General features: G+C 44.0%; 1 protein-coding gene across 3 annotated transcripts in view; it reads left to right on the forward strand.

Moving 5' to 3' along the window:
• The first annotated feature begins 103 nt into the window (after positions 1-103).
• Positions 104-16,073, forward strand: part of JHY (junctional cadherin complex regulator) — a 31,707-nt gene continuing 15,737 nt past the window's right edge. The window contains exons 1-3 of one of the 3 annotated variants that reach the window (XM_035140007.3): positions 104-195; positions 2,296-2,703; positions 6,494-6,998. In XM_035140007.3, the coding sequence (XP_034995898.3) occupies positions 2,357-2,703; positions 6,494-6,998 (852 nt within the window). In that variant the 5' untranslated portion in view covers positions 104-195; positions 2,296-2,356. Of the gene's footprint in view, positions 570-2,295; positions 2,704-6,493; positions 6,999-16,073 lie in introns of all 3 variants that reach the window. The other 2 variants (XM_088657810.1, XM_088657811.1) reach the window with 2 other exon arrangements.

Raw genomic sequence — 16,073 nt, forward strand, 5'->3', positions numbered from 1 at the left:
CCGTCCTGACCACGTTGCTCTCACAACAACCCCCCCCCCCGTTACGGAGTATTGGTAGCTGCCCAGAAAGAGCGGAGAGGGCGGGGCGAAGGTTTGTGTATCTGTGTGCCGTTGCTATGGAGACGTGGCGCTAGTGGAGCAGCGGGAGCTGCGGAGAGTAGTTCTGTGAATAGCCTACGGCGTCGCTGCTAAAAGGTAGTTGGGGAGCAAAAAGGGAAAGGGGTTCGGGGGGGAAGCAGGCAGGTATCACTTGAGAAGAGACAGGAAGGAAACGGGGTGGGCATTTTTCAGCATGATGCCAGTGGGGAACAAAAGCTGCACCCCTTTCGAAGTCCTGCACCCTTTGGCCAGCTGCTGGAGGTGCAATGAGTCCAACAGGTGCAGCAGCTTCTCCTGGATGCAGTGGCGGAAAACGCTTCCCCGGTTGAATTTCTGCCAGTCATGCAGCTATTAAATGGACCTAGAGGTGGAAGGAGGGCAACGAGCAGCTCAGAGGACACCCACCCCTCCAAGGTTGGAGGGGCCGGTTTGACTCATAGGGTTTATCACAGATCCACATGGAGAAAAATGTGTGTATAAAAGTTTGTCTTATGGTTTTGCAGTGGTGGCTTGTATTGGGCTGTTGCTGTTTTGCCTTGTTGAGTTAGCTGCCCTGGAAGACTGGTGTGTTTAAGGCACACAGTTAAAAGTAATAAATAGATATCAATATATTTAAATGTGTTGTTATAACTTATGATACCAGCTGCCTGAATTATTGCAAGAAGCACATATGTGATGTCTTCTTTATTCCATTTGTGTTGTGCCCTGAGACCAAATAGATATTACCCTTTTTCCAGGCAAGGAGACCTTAGGATGGTCAATTTACATGGCTGCTTCTAATGGTATTGCTCTCCCCCACCATTGAAAAAGAGAGGAATGTGGTCAGAACCACATACTGCTTTCCTTTCGTTTACACTCCAGAAAGTACAGAGTGGTCCTTATGCAGGAATACTAACTCCTATGTTGTAGAATGGGGATTACGTACATAGGCCTAGGTGTTCCAGCCTTAGGCTGTTTGCGCATTACTAGCTTAAAGTGCAGCTAAGTCATTCTTTTCTCAATTCAAATTGAAGCTGGTTTTGGGGGGGAATGCATCAGAAGGCAGAATTTCACAAGAAACAACAGGATAGATGCGGGATAGATATGGATTGCGGCTAAGCCATGTACTGTAGGAGCCAACTCCAGGGGGCCATGGGTGCTTGGGCACCCACAAAGTCAATGGAAAAAGCTGGCAGGTGGCAGTGGCGCTGCCTCCGAGACAGAAGCGGTCCAGCTCTGCCCTCTGCGGCCAGCAAGCGAGGCACCCTTTTCTGAGCCCGAACCCCTCCCTGCAGAAAAGGGTGCCTCACTGGCTGCGGAGAGGAGGAGGAGGGAGAGGAGCCACCGTTGCTACTACAACGCGGACACGAGACATCACCTGCACACACCTGCATGTATGGGGTGAGCACCAACAATCCTGAGGGTGAGATGGCATCCCTGATGTGTACGATGCTTCCAAAACCAGTGATGGAGTGTGTAATGGATGCAGAGGGGGGTTATACACAGCCTTAGATAAAGTAATAGTAACATTTGATCACTTGTGCTTAAGGCCACTGAGATTGCTGAGGAGTCTTTGCCTACAAAAACAGTTCAGGCCCATTGTTGCGAACACAAAACATAGATCAAGACTGTAATGCCCTTTTTTACATGCAGTGTTTACATGACTTGAATATAAACAATTACTGTGTATTCCCGTGTAGAAGACTACTTTTTAACCCAGGAAAATCTTCTCAAAAGTCGGGGGTCATCTTATACGCCGGGTCGTATTTCTTATACGGCGAGTATATCCCAAACTCTATATTTTAACTGGAAAAGTTGGGGGTCGTCTTATACTCCCAGTCGTCTTATACGCCGGAATATACGGTTATTGCAAGTTGCATTAGAAGGCTTGGTCATTTTTCAAGCAACTTTCAGATTTTCAGACCTTCCACATTTTAGCTTGAAAACATTTTTAAAAATTAAAGAATGGCTATTCTTGGGTGTGTGTTTTTAACCTTGAGGATTCCAGGGGTTTCTGAGCTTTCAAAGTAAAATCTTGAAAACACTAAACTTGCTTATTTTAAAATGCTGGCTTTTCTTTCGTTGGAAATGTGAAGAGTTGAAATGGTCTTTGGGATCATATGGTCCACACACAAACCTCTTTTCCATATAATTGTAAGCCATCTCAGAAACAGAGCAGACAGCAATAATTAGGGTATTGCTTACTTTGTTTTACAGAAGGGTCACACACGTGAAGTGGATTTTTCTGCTCATTCTGAAACTTTTTTTCCCCTGCACCATGAACACAAGGAGCCCATTATCCCAAAATGGTTTAGTTCGGCCACACATCCATTACTCCTTTTTGGAAACGGCATCTGAAGGATTGTCACAGAGTGACTCTGATTCTGAAAGCCTTGCTCAGGAGATTCAATATCAGCTTGAACTTCAGAAGCGGATCCACAAAAGTGAAGAGCTGGTGGGCCAGTCTGGTGATGAGCTGGAAGAAGACAGCTTAGACGAAAACAGCTTAGATGAAGACAGCCTGGAGGAAAAATGTCTGGGTGGAGGAGAAGAAGTCTCTGGTGGAGAAGAAACACAAGTTCCAAGCAGAAGTGGTTCTGGAAAGGAAAACTGCAGCCATGCAAGGTAAAGCATTTGCATTTTAATGTACAGTACAGGCATTCCTGCACTTTTGTTTTCAGTCAGGGCATGTTAAAAATATAAGGACAAACCTAAAATGAGCCCTGCTGGATCAGGCAAAGATCTGTCTAGTCCAGAGACCTGGTAGTGACTACAAGCAGACCATGAAAGTAGCAACCCTCCTCTGTCTCCTGAAGTACTGTAGACTGTGTGTTTTTTTATATGGACGTTCCATTTAGCTTTCATGGCTAGTGGCTGCTGAGACCTATTCTCCTTTACTTGTCTGAGCCTGGTTTTAATCACATAGAGTGAATGACAAGATGGTCATTTACCAAGTAATACGTTATCGCGGTATACTCTACTGCTTCCATGCAGTTCTGCAGAAGTGAAAATCAAAGATTGCTTCTTGATGACTGTTTTTTGAACATTTAGCCTGGTTTGTTTGCTCAAAGTTTTTTGTGCATTGATCCTGATTTCTTTGCAGGGAAGTTAGGCAATGCAGTCAAGCAAAATTTATGCTATACTTTCCAGTACATTTTTCTGTCACTTCTCTTCTTCATTAAAGGTCCAATTTGGGGAGGGGAAAGAGAATTTGTTGCACAAGAGCTCCAAATCAGCTTTAATCGAACAACCTGAATTTTGCTGGCATGTGACTAAATCCCACACAAAAATAGTGATGGTCTAAAAGCACCTATAGAGATGAACCTCAAAGTTTTGATTACCTTTAATCTGCCGGTTTTCATTTACCTGGTCCTTTACATGACCTTGATTTTTTTGTTTATTTTATTCCCTTAATATTTTAAGGGGGATTAGCCTACGGTAGGAACCTGAACAGTGGTATACAAATACTTCCAGCAAATTAAAAATGCTGAAGAAAATTGCTATACAGTATTTGTTTGCAGAAGCATTCCATTTTCTTCTAGTGACCAATATTTCTAAGTAGAACATTCTCTTGTGTTATCAAATATAGTCGTACTTTGGAAGTCAAACGGGATCTATTCCAGAAGTCCGTTCAACTTCCAAAACGTGCGGAAACCAAAGCTCGGCTTCCAATTGGCTGCACAAAGCTCCTGCAACCAATCAGTAGCTGCGGAAGCCCTATCAGATGTTTGGGTTCCAAATAACATTTGCAAATGGGAACAGTCACTTCCAAGTTTGTGGCGTTTGGGAGCCAAAACGTCTGAGTACCAAGGTGTTCAGGATCCAAGGTACGACTGCAATAGAAACAGAGTTGACACACTTTTTTCTTTATCATAATCCAGTAACTGTAAATGCTAATAGAACAGTGAGATTTAAATATTGTTTAAGAATATTGTTCTACATATTTGTTAACATTAAGATCACAATGGTATCATTAAAACAATGCTTTTAACAGTGCAGTCCTATGACATGAGAATTAAGTTTATTGAAGTCAATGATAAGTTTTCCTCCCAGGTAAGCATGTAGAGGATTGTAGCCTAAACAGCACAGTGTGTCACAATCTTTATCCCAGGGGTCCCTAACCAGTGGCCCTCCAGATGTTGTTGGACTACAACTCCCATCATCCCTGACTATTAGCCATTCTGTCCAGGGCTGGTGGGAGTTGAGTTGAATTTCAACAACACCAGGAGGATCCCAAGCTTCTTTCCCATAATACATTTGTTTGCATGATGTATTGAGTTGATTTTTAGCTGTCCTTGACAAAGACCCTGCTGTACTGGAAAATTGTTCTGCAAATACATACAACATTCTTATTTCATTTCTCTGGCCTGAAGACTGGTGCTGCCCTCCTTTATATTTTTAAATAACATTCTGGTCATCTCTTGGCTGAGCAAGGCAAACAGACTGCTTACAAGACTACTTGCACTCACTGGCAAGTTACCAGCTGTAAAATGGGCCTCGATTCTATTGGTTTCAAGTGTGTAGAGTCCTTCAATCACATTTTTTAAGGTATCTGCTTATGCTAGAAGGCGCTATAAATTTTAAAGGACTTGTGAGGACGTGCCAATGAAATAGTTGCCCTTTTTATTCAATAACTGCATAAATGGCAAATTAAAAAATTCCAGAGTGGTTATTTGTTTCCCCTGCTTACTTTGAGAGGTGCATTAACTTTCCCATTCTGTGCAAATAGAAATTGGATTTGTTGCGTGCACTGAAGGCTTAATGCTGCGTAAATGCAAAATAATTGTTGTTTAAAAGGATTAAATTAAGCCTGAATCAAAAAACGATAAACACAATCCATTTTCATGCTCCGCTTAGAAACAAACATGGCAAAAAGGAAAGAGGGTTAAATTATTAACGGTGCGCTTTGGTGCACCTCCTCAATGGGCAAAGTGGCTAGTTATTGAACATTTTATTGCAAGTGGGAAAGGATGTTAATTGTGTAGGAAACATGCTCCAGCCTTTGTGGGGAGGGGGATTCTGACAGAGCACAAAGCTCTTCATTCAATGGAAATTTGATGTTATGTTCTTCCAAATTATCACAGTACGTGTTCAGGTGGAGTCCATTAATGGAGACAAATATCATTCCCTGTGCCTGTGATGTTTCCTGTCTGCCTCTATTCTGAGCTCGGAATTTGAAGTGGAACCCCTACATCTGTTGTTCCAGAGAGAGTCCATATAACCCTTATTCAGCAGAGAAAGCGGGGCACAGGATTACTGAGAGAGAGCGACAGAGACCCTCTTTTTGTCTTGTTTTGAAGATGAATCTATTCACCCCCATTTGGATTCACCAGGTTGACCCTAGATAGACAGCACGGTGCAGCAGAGCTCATGCACTTGGATTTCAATACAATGAGCTTGGCAAGGATCACACTCTGTTGTTAGAAGTGTTTCCATTGTTTTAAGCCCAGTGCGACATATTTCTGGGCTTGCGCCACTTCAGAAAAGCTCTCCTGCGTGCATATCATTTGCATTCATGAATAATCATGGCTGGTTTTGGACCATCCTCCAGTTAAACCTGCAGGGACATTAATAGTGTGTTCCAGTCCCTAGCCTAGCCAGCTGCAGGCATTAGCTGAAGTCAGGGGTGCCAACTTGAATAAAATATGGGGGGGGCAGGAAAGCCACGCCCTGCATAATTGATCACATGACACTGGGCACACACAATTTGAATGGCAATGCTCATCAACTTGCGGGGGGGGGCATCCCTCTCAAATATTGTATGGAGTTGACTCCTATGGCTGAAGTTCACTGAATAATTTACATCACGGGTGTCAAACACAAGGCCCGCGGGCCAAATCCGGCCCGCCAGACCTCGGCATGTGGCCCGTGTAGCCAGGGCCGGCGCCTCCATTTAGGATGCGGGCGGCGATCCTCCTCTGAGGCCGCCGCCGCTCAGCGGGAAGGAAGGGGCGCCGCCCAGAGGCGCCCACAGCTTCTGATTGGCTGCAGGAGATTCCTGCATCCAATCAGAAGCTGCGGGCGCCTCTGGCCGCCACCCCTTCCAGCACGGCTTCTGATTGGCTACAGGAATCTCCTGCAGAGAGATTCCTATATATCCTTAAGTTTCTGTCTCCTTTCCTAAAAACTTCAAAGCAGTTTTCTAACAAGTGAATTTTTAGTGTCTGGTGGTCACCGTCTGCTGTTTATCAAAAATGGAACAATTGTTTCAAGTGACTGTAGATAACTTGCTTTCTGGTTGTCGCAAAAACCATAACCTGCCTTTGTAAGCACTAACACACCCAGGTATATTCCTTGCGTCTGAACCTAAAAATTCTTATAACAGTTAGCGCCCATGACTGGGATTGTAAAACAAGAAGCCTTTGAAAATGATGCTTTTCTTGATCAAAACTTCCTTTTCGTTTGTTCCTTTTAGTAATGAAAAGGAAACCGTGGACAGGTATTCAGAGCTGAGATATAATCCCAACTGGAAGAATAATAAAAAGGCAGCAGGCTTTGTCAAATTAGATGGCTCTCCCCCAGAGGAAGACGAAGACTTGCCCGTTCTCTCCCTCGATTCAAATGGCAGCCCTTCCATGTTCAGATTCATATACAGGCATCGTCAGCGCCAGGAAAGGCCACAAAACAGACCACCTGTGTTTGACCGGGATCTCTTGAACTCTTGCGATCAGCCTGCAAAGGCCAGCAATGGATCTTGTGGTCTGTATAACAAGGAACAGGAAGTTGTAGTTCTTTGCCATTATAACAGCTGTTCTAGTATACACAGCGACAGTTCTTCTACTCTGATGAAAGAGTTTAAACCGAGGCCTGAGAAGGACTTCGTAGAAAAGAACAAGCTCACTTTGGGACTAGCCATCCAAGAGAACAATTCATATCTTCAGCGCCATGGTAAAAAGCAAAGAGAAGACCATGAAGGAGAGGTAGGTGAATGACCTCTGCTTAGAACATTCTGACAGCACTTAGCAATTATTTACATGTCAATGTGTTCAGAACACTTCATGTCTCAGATTTTATTTTCTTTAATTTGTGCTGTGTGCAATGCAACATTTGCAAACCATCCAATAAAACGATAATTGCACTTAGCAATTATTTACATGTCAATGTGTTCAAAACACTTCATGTCTCAGATTTTATTTTATTTAATTTGTGCTGTGTGCAATGCAACATTTGCAAACCATCCAATAAAACGAGGGTTTGCATTCCATGAAGTTGCCCAATTAACCAGCTTATTTTTATCACTTTGTATTTCATAACAATGTTTTTAGAATGTTGTACGCCTCCTGGAGTCCCAGCTTGGGAGAAAGGTGAGATAGAAATACAATAAATTAATAAATTAGCACCAGGACTTCCACCAGATGGAGTGCAGGGTTATTAACATATTTTTGAGATGGGGGGGGGTTTGCCTGGGAGTAAATCCGGTTGAACTCATTGCGACTTGCTCTTCAGTAGATGTGTATAGGATGGCACAGTGCTGATTTATGTGGCAGATGACGTAGATGTGCTTGCATATAAAAAACATGCATTGATTGTGAAAAGGATTTCTCAAATCAAGCTACAATCTAGACAAAATGAAATCCTTTTCACAGACAATGCTTCAACCCCTACATACTCCCAAATCAGACATTTCCTTGAAGGATGCTCTACATTACATCAGTCCTAATCTCCAGAACTTGACATAAACTTCTTCACACACTAGGGGGCACTGAAGGAATGCTTTAATGATAGTTGGAGTCCTGGCAATTTCATTTCCTGACAGCAATATTTGGAAATGCAGGTTTTGCATATGGAATTCATCTGGGGCAAATATTGCTCACTTCGAATGAAGGAAGATAAAGGATGTGTTGATTTTTCTATATTTGCCACTGCTGCAGAATTGGGAATATGTGTGCTGTAGCCTAGAGTCACGCCATCCCGCAGATTTTACCTTTAAGCACCATCTTTCCTTTAAGAATGTGCCACTGTTTCCAGTAGAAAGGTAAACGGACCCCTGACCATTAAGTCCAGTCATGACTGACTCTGGGGTTGCGGCGCTCATCTCGCTCTATAGGCCGAGGGAGGCTTCCAGGTCATGTGGCCAGCATGACAAAGCCGCTTCTGGCAAACCAGAGCAGCACACGGAAACGCCGTTTACCTTCCCGCTGTAGCGGTACCTATTTATCTACTTGCACTTTGATGTGCTTTCAAACTGCTAGGTTGGCAGGAGCTGGGACCGAGCAACGGGAGCTCACCCCATAGCAGGGATTCGAACCGCTGACCTTCTGATCAGCAAGCCCTAGGCTCTGTAGTTTAATCCACAGCGCCATCTGGGTCCCTTCTGTTTCCAGTATAACAGGTCTTTATTTTTGAAATGTGAAAAGTAATTATAATGATATGTGGTTTAGCCTTTTTAGGGCTGCAGCTTTAGCAATTATGCAGCAAAATTCAAATGTACAAACACTTTTTCTGAATAATCTCCCATAGCAAGAAGGACCCACCTTTGGAACACCACTATTTTTGCTCTCTTTGGTGCACCTCCTAGTAGGCCATTATTAATATTGCCATTTTGCAGATGGGAGAAGCTGAGGCTGAGAGAATGACTTGCCTGGGGGCACCTAGTGAATTTACAAGAGAGGCAGGATTCAAACTCGGGGACCACTTCATTTGTAAATTGGTCTTTCATGGCCCCATCCTATGCATGCTTACTTGAAAGTATGTCTCACAGAATTCAGTAAGCCATACTGCCAAGTAAGTGTGCAAATGTTTTTTTTATGCTTATGAAGCATTAGGACAGGGTGGGTGATTCTGAACTACAACTCCCATGATCCCAGGCCACTGGCCATGTTGGCTGAGGCTGAAGGGAGTTGTAGTCCCTCTGTCTGGGACACAGGTTCTCCATCATTGAATTAGGGTATGAAATATATGGCTATGGTTTCTTCCTTCCTTCCCCACTTCCTTTTCCATTATAACTATTTGTAATTATTAATAATAATAATAATAATAATAATCCACCCATTCTCAATAGTTCTTGGTTAAAATATTTCCAGAGGTTGAAACGCAAGAGTAGGTTGAATTCTTCTGCGTTGATAGCATGCCTCTAACATTCTAATGACTGGTATAGGCAAACCTATTCAAAAGAATTGAATTATTGATCTAATGCAGAAGGAAAAGAACCCATAAGTAAATAACTGGCAATGTGGAATGATGATAAGTGTTGGTGCTGGGAGAGAGAAATCACCCACCAACAGATTTCACTTGAATACTTTGTGGTTTGTACATATTTAGCAATCAACTCAATGGAGCTATGTTTCTTGGCATGTCAAATCGATTAATGCTGTTAGCCTCTGGAAGTTAAATCTTGGCATAACATAATGCCACCTTAATTGGCACAGAGTTTCAGCAAAACCTACTCTAAGGAAATACATTTGTTGTTTGCTGGTTAAAGGCAGCAGTTAAAAGAATGAGCTTTCCTTTGGCATGTTTCTGTGCAGCCCTCAAACCACAGACAAAGTCAGCGGAGCCCATAAGCAGCTGAATCTAAGAAGAATTTACTGCAGAGCAGTTGAGGAGAGCTCCAGATTGTATCTTGATTCACCGGTTTGTCGAATCCAACTTAAAAATAAGGGATTTTTCATGCTTGGCAGCTTACGTGTCCCTTAAGAAAAGTATTAGCTTATGAAACAATATAAATACAAATGTAAACAATTAAAATAAAAATCTTAGATTAGCTTCACAAGGGGATTTTGTATTTTCAACCTCTTTCGTGGTAATCTGGCTACAATATGAGTCTATTTCACACGTTTCTTCCCAACTCAGTTTCAGTTGCATTTTTATGTATTATTTTGCTGAAATATTTTGCGCTGATCTTTCTATTAACAGCACTGACTCCCTCTTTCACTGTTTATGGGTCCCATGGATGTTGTCTGTGGTCTTGCCTTTGTGAACACTATAAATAGTAGACAACTCCACCCGCCTTCGGCTCGTGCCATTTGCATTGGGAGGGAGACGTCCAATAGCACTAACACATCTTTGCCTCTAACCACCCTCCTGGAATTCCGTATGGAAAAGTGAGCATAACTAGTGGAGAAGAGATACCATAAATTGATTGGTCCCTCTTCAGCCAACTAGGTAAAAGGCTACCTTTAATTTATTTTACTAGCCTTCTAAGAAGTTAATAGGCTGTGCACCCTCTCCTCTACATCCAGCCTGAAAACACAGGCTACTTAGCCTCTTAGTAGACTACAACCATTGGGGGGGGGTTGGTTGGGCAGGATTCTCCTAACAAGCCTCATCAAGCAGAGGCCCTACGCAAGGACTTCCGCTTGTGCAATTGGGCTTTCCTTTGCCTGTGCACCCCCCCCCAAAAAAAAATTGACTTTAGGGGGAGTCTGGAGAGTGTCCGGAGCAGTGCGCAGGGAGAAGAGGGTGGAATTGTCCTGATTGGCAAGCCCAAATGCTTGCACAGGTGAAATGTTTGTCATGGCGCAACATTAAATCCCACCCTCAGTAACATTTGGGGGCTTATTTCCAAGGCGACACTCATGGGAACGTACTTAATTTGTTAATGGACGCTGCAGAGCGGGGGCAGGGTTTTTTGCTTGCTTGCTTGCTTGCTTGCTTTTGGACCTGCTGGGAGGAAAGGGTTAATCCATCTTCTGCTCCAAATCTGGGCTTTCATCAGCTGCTATTTACATCCTGGGAGGGGGCAGATAAACACAACATTAAACCACATGTAATTTGACCTTGAGTATCCACCTGAAAGATGCCCATCTATAAGAATGTAATGTGCAAAGCAGCCTTAAGATTGGGTTATCTTGGAACAGTTAGCGGGGAAAGCTATATAAATGCTAATTATAATTATTGTTGCTACTCCCGTTGTTGTTAAATGGGTATACATCTGCGCCAGGCTGTACAAATCTGGGCTGAAGTGAATGTTTCCCTCGTTCAGATCATATTTTCTAAAGCATCAACTTCTTTTGCAGTGCTGCCTGATTCCCTAAGAACCCGATGATGAGTTTCTTTGAGCGCAAGAGAGAAGTAGCGGGGCCTATCTAGCTGCGCTGTGCTCATACTGAGTTTCTTTTCCTCCCTGTAAACCCCTTACTTCAAAGCGAGGAACATAATGTACGGTTTTTTAATGGCTCTAGACCAAGGCACTCAGACTCTCTGTGCACTGTGCCTTACCTCCGTGTAAACACCTAATCAAGATTGCCTGCGCTCCAACAATAGCAGCCAAATGCAATTCGAGAACCACAAGCCTTTGAAGTCCTCCCTGCAAAGGCCGGTTTTCTAGTCCGGGATAATGACATCTCATGATTGCTGCCTTTGTTGTATCTTTTCAGCAGAGAAGCAATTACGGGCCTCAATTTAACAGAATAGACATTACACAGCTTATGATGCTCAAAATGCAATTTCATTTGATCATTTTCTCAATTTGATTGGCATTAATAGAACAGTTCGCTTCCCCCAAAAAAAGAAGAAGGAAGGAAGGAGAGTGGGTCGAAGTTCTGTCCTGTTCTTCTTTCAAAGAGATAATGCAGAAGCATGCTCTTGCCTGCCCGGCGCACTGTGCGGCTTGTGGCGCTACCAAAACATTTTTTCTCCCAGCAGCAAAAATCTGTCTGCCTCCGTATGTTCTGGAAGAGCTGAGCTCTCGGGTGGCTTCTCAATATTTCTTAGCTGCCCTATGGTGCTGTGAGGGCTGATAGGCTCAGCCATTAATTAGTATTTGGATCAATGTGACTCAGCGAGAGGATTAATTACATGAGCTGAAGACCCCTGAAAGTTATGGTTCTGAATTTCCCTTGGTTTGATATGGCTACCCAGCTGCAAAGTGCTATCTGCCTTCCTGGAGCAGCGAAGGCAAATGGGGTCAGGCCACCAATGGCTACGCCGTTGCTCCTTTTGGGTCATTCTCAGCTGCATGCTATGTTTGCTCAGCACATTATTTCTACCCCTAGCAGGACCTCACTGAGCATGCTTTATATCAGGAATAGCCAACAGGGTCCCCTCCAGATATTGCTGAACTGCAACTCCCATCAGCCCCCAGCCAGCCTGGCCAAGGGTCAGGGGCTAACAGTGGTTGTAGTCCTACAACATCTGGAGGATGGATTGTCTCCCAGGACAGCACCATGGAAGGGCATTTGCTGTACCTAGCTTCCTTGTTTATTCAGACACAAACACGTTAATTACTGTACAGCTACAGTTCAGGCAGACCTAAATGAGAGGTGGGGGGGGGCAGGGGACTGTAATTAATTTAGCCTCCTCCTTAGAGTGTAATGCAAAAAGGGATTGGAACAATACGAGGCTTAAAGGGCTCATTTGGTCTCGTGCTCTTAAAATAAAAGAGAAATGCAGTGGTAATGCCTGCAATTGAAAGAGGAGTAAGGATTTGCAAGATTAATAATTAGGGGCATGTTTAAAGGAGCAGCCAACTCATGCTGTAGATAAACAGATTGTGGCCCAAACCACCTCACACGGGTGGGGGGGAGAGAAGGGGCAAATGTCTGTTCCCCATTTGTTGGTTGTTTGTTTGTTTAAAGCACCTTCATCCTGTTCTTCAGCCACAGAAAAGGCTTACAGATGTCACTGATGAAATAGTCACGACCCTCAGGCTTACAACCTAAATGTCATGACATAAAAGGAAAAGAGACTCGGGAGGGAGAAGGAGACAAACAAGTGCTACTTCTTAGGTTGAAATCCACCCCCACCCTTTAAAAATGTATATACCCCCTGATTGTAAAAAGCAAACAAACCTCTAAGCAGTTTACAACAATATAAAAGAAAGCATTAAAATTATTGGTAAAAGTTTTTTTTGAAAAAAAATGGTATGGGAAAATTTCCAAATATGATTGAAATCAGTGGTGGCGACAAATAAATGAAGCACGTATAACTTCTGCCTGTGAGTTTCTACATGCAAAGCAGATGCTGTACCACTTAGCTAAAGCCTTTCCCCTTCCAGTATCCCTTCCCTTGCTTCTGCCAGCTCAGCTGGCTTTTGAACAGGCAGGAGGCACACTCACAGTACCTCTGCCAGCGGAGTCGGGCAGAAGGCCCTGAAATGGAGGGTTCTTAGCATGGGACTGCACCAGCTCAGAATCCGATGGGTCTCGCTACCAGCACTGGCCAGCATCAGACACAGTACGGGCCTGATCACTGTGCAGCGGTGGACCTTGGGGGTCTCAAATTTCAGTGGCACCCTGTACAAAGCTAACATTTAGTGCCCCGCTGCCTCTCTCCTTCCATTCTACATCATAGTTGTCCGTCCCCGTCCCCGTCCCCCCCCCCCGGTGGCACCTCTCAAACTCCGTGCCCAGTGCAACCAAACCAGTCGTGTTCCCCTGACTCCACGTCGGCACTGTGCCAGCATGGAGATGGCACAGGGATCAGGATCCATCTGCCTGCCCCAGACTCCATCACTACCACTGTTAAGTGGCCATTTTGCAGGTGCAGCACAGAGCCTTGGCAGCTGGGAGTTAAGATCAGAGGTGGGGGAGAAATTCAGTTCAGTTCTCTTTCAGAGGTAAACCCGCATCATTCTCGCTTTCTGAATCCATACCCAGACCAATCTGCTATCCTCCACAATTCACCCTTCATCGAATTTTGTAACACTGTTCTCCAACCAAACAATGTGTATAAAAATGCATATATTTGGGCAAATGTTGAATGTGTGAAGGAGAGCTTTCACAGGATTGGTCATCTGTCATTGATGTTTTAGTTGAGATGCCTGAGTTGCAGGGGATAGGACTAGATGATTCTCAGGATTCCTTCCAACTCTATGATTCAAAGAAGAAGAAGAAGAAGAAGAAGAAGAAGAAGAAGAAGAAGAAGAAGAAGAAGAAGAAGAAGAAGAAGAAGAAGAAGAGGAGGAGGAGGAGGAGGAGGAGGAGTTTGGATTTGATATCCCGCTTTATCACTACCCGAAGGAGTCTCAAAGCAGCTAACATTCTCCTTCCCTTCCTCCCCCACAACAAACACACTCTGAGGTGAGTAGGGCTGAGAGACTTCAGAGAAGTGTGACTAGCCCAAGGTCACCCAGCAGCTGCATGTGGAGGAGCGGGGACACGAACCCGGTTCACCAGATTACGAGTCCACCGCTCTTAACCACTACACCACACAATGAATATTATTATTAATTCAACTTATATACCACCCTTTGCCTGGAGGTCTCGGGGCGGTTCACAACAAGACCACAACATACAAAATCAAACCAAAAGCAATAACCCAATAACCCCCACCCAAAAAAGCTACATTTTAAAAGGGTGCCGGATGTCATTAAGATCAACCAAAGGCCTGGTTTAAAAGGAACATTTTTGCCTGCCGCCTAAAGGTGGGTAATGAAGGTGCCAGGTGAACTTCCCTGGGGAGAGCATTCCATAGACGGGGAGCCACTGCAGAGAAGGCCCATTCTCATTTTGCCACCCTCTGGCCCTATCGAAGAGGAGGCACACGAAGGAGGGTCTCAGAAAATAATCTTAAGGACTGGGTAAGTTCATATGGAAAGAGGCAGTCATGCAATTGTTGACTCTTGAATCAACATTCAAATTCAGTACTTTTTGGACTTCCAGTCTACCGCCATTGCTGGCCGGCGGGAGAATCTCGAGCTCCGAGATTCTCTAGTGCTGTGAGGGAGGGGGAGCCACGAGAGCGCCGTGGACCCCCAAAAGAGCTCCAGATTGAGCATTCTGGAGATGTGGGGACTCAGCAGCACCTTTTTCTGTCTTCTCCACTCCCCGGTAAGCCCTTTTCAGCGAGCGGAGTGGAGACGTGGTGCCTTGAGTTAATCTGCTACCCTCACAACGTGAAGCTCCGAGCCAGCAGCCTGTGGAGCAGTGGATTTTTCCAGATTCAAAGGATTTGAAAACATTGGACACCGTGAGTAAAGGGAAAGGCTTTTTAAAAAATTTAATTGAAAAGATTTGGACACGGGAGGAGATTTAAAAAGGAAGTCGATTTCTCCCATTGAGCAAACTGAGACGCAGTTAACTTGACCGAAGCCGGGAAGCTGACAGGAAGTTTTTAATTACCAAAAATCGGACTTAAAACTTTCCCCCCTAAGACAGGGTAAAGTGGAGAAAGGTTGGACTTTACAAAATCCCTGTAAAGGTTCTTTAATTTGGTCTGGGGAAAGTCCCCCTGGAAGCTGGAGTCTGGTCCCTGGAGGGATCAGCGAGCTGCTATTATGACATCACAATAGGATTGAATTTATTTATCTCTTTGAGGCTGAAAACTGTCAACATTGAAGAGAGCGTAAAATATAAGGTTGTGAATAAGAAGTTTGATAGATGTTCTTTTCATAAATGGATATATGAGTTTTAAGATATGAAGAAGAATTAAAAATGAGAGTTTGTAACCAGATCGGGCATAATTTCTGTTTCTGAAGTTTGGAAATACGAACTGCACCATTTCCTGTTTGTAATCTGCGCTGTTCCCACGAAATTGGAGACGGCCAGGATGTCAGTAGACAAAACATCTTCTGACATTATTGACTTTCAAAAGGAACTTTTGGAATTGCTTTTGGATTTTAAAAGTGAACTGCGTCAGAATACTATACAGATTGATAAAATAAAACAGAACTGTGCGGAAAGTGGAAAAGGACTAATCCCAACAAAGTATGAAGAGAAGCAAGATGAACAATCATCAGCCATGGACAATGTAATTGAATTCAAAGATGATGAAGAAGCTGCATGGAACATTGTTCCCTCAGTGAGAGGGGGGAACAGGACTCATGCTTGATTCAAAGAGCCTTCAAAGAAGAACCAGCATGGAATAATGCCCTCCCAGTGAGAGAGGGAGGACAGGATCCATGCTGGGGCCAGAACTTAAGGGGAACCAAAATTGAGACAGGGCTGAAAAGTGGAAATGTAGTTGGATGGTATTGTGCAATAGCTAGGAAATTGGAGAGGCAGCAGGAGACAAAGAAGGGAGAGTGGTGGATAGGTGGTGAAATAGCGGGAGTGGGGTAAGGAGTAATAATGGATGTTATTTTCTGACTGATGGCCCAAAACTGGAATGACCTA

The sequence above is a fragment of the Zootoca vivipara genome, chromosome 14, assembly GCF_965207765.1.
Source record: "Zootoca vivipara chromosome 14, rZooViv2.hap1.1, whole genome shotgun sequence".
NCBI classification, from domain to species: Eukaryota; Metazoa; Chordata; class Lepidosauria; order Squamata; family Lacertidae; genus Zootoca; species Zootoca vivipara.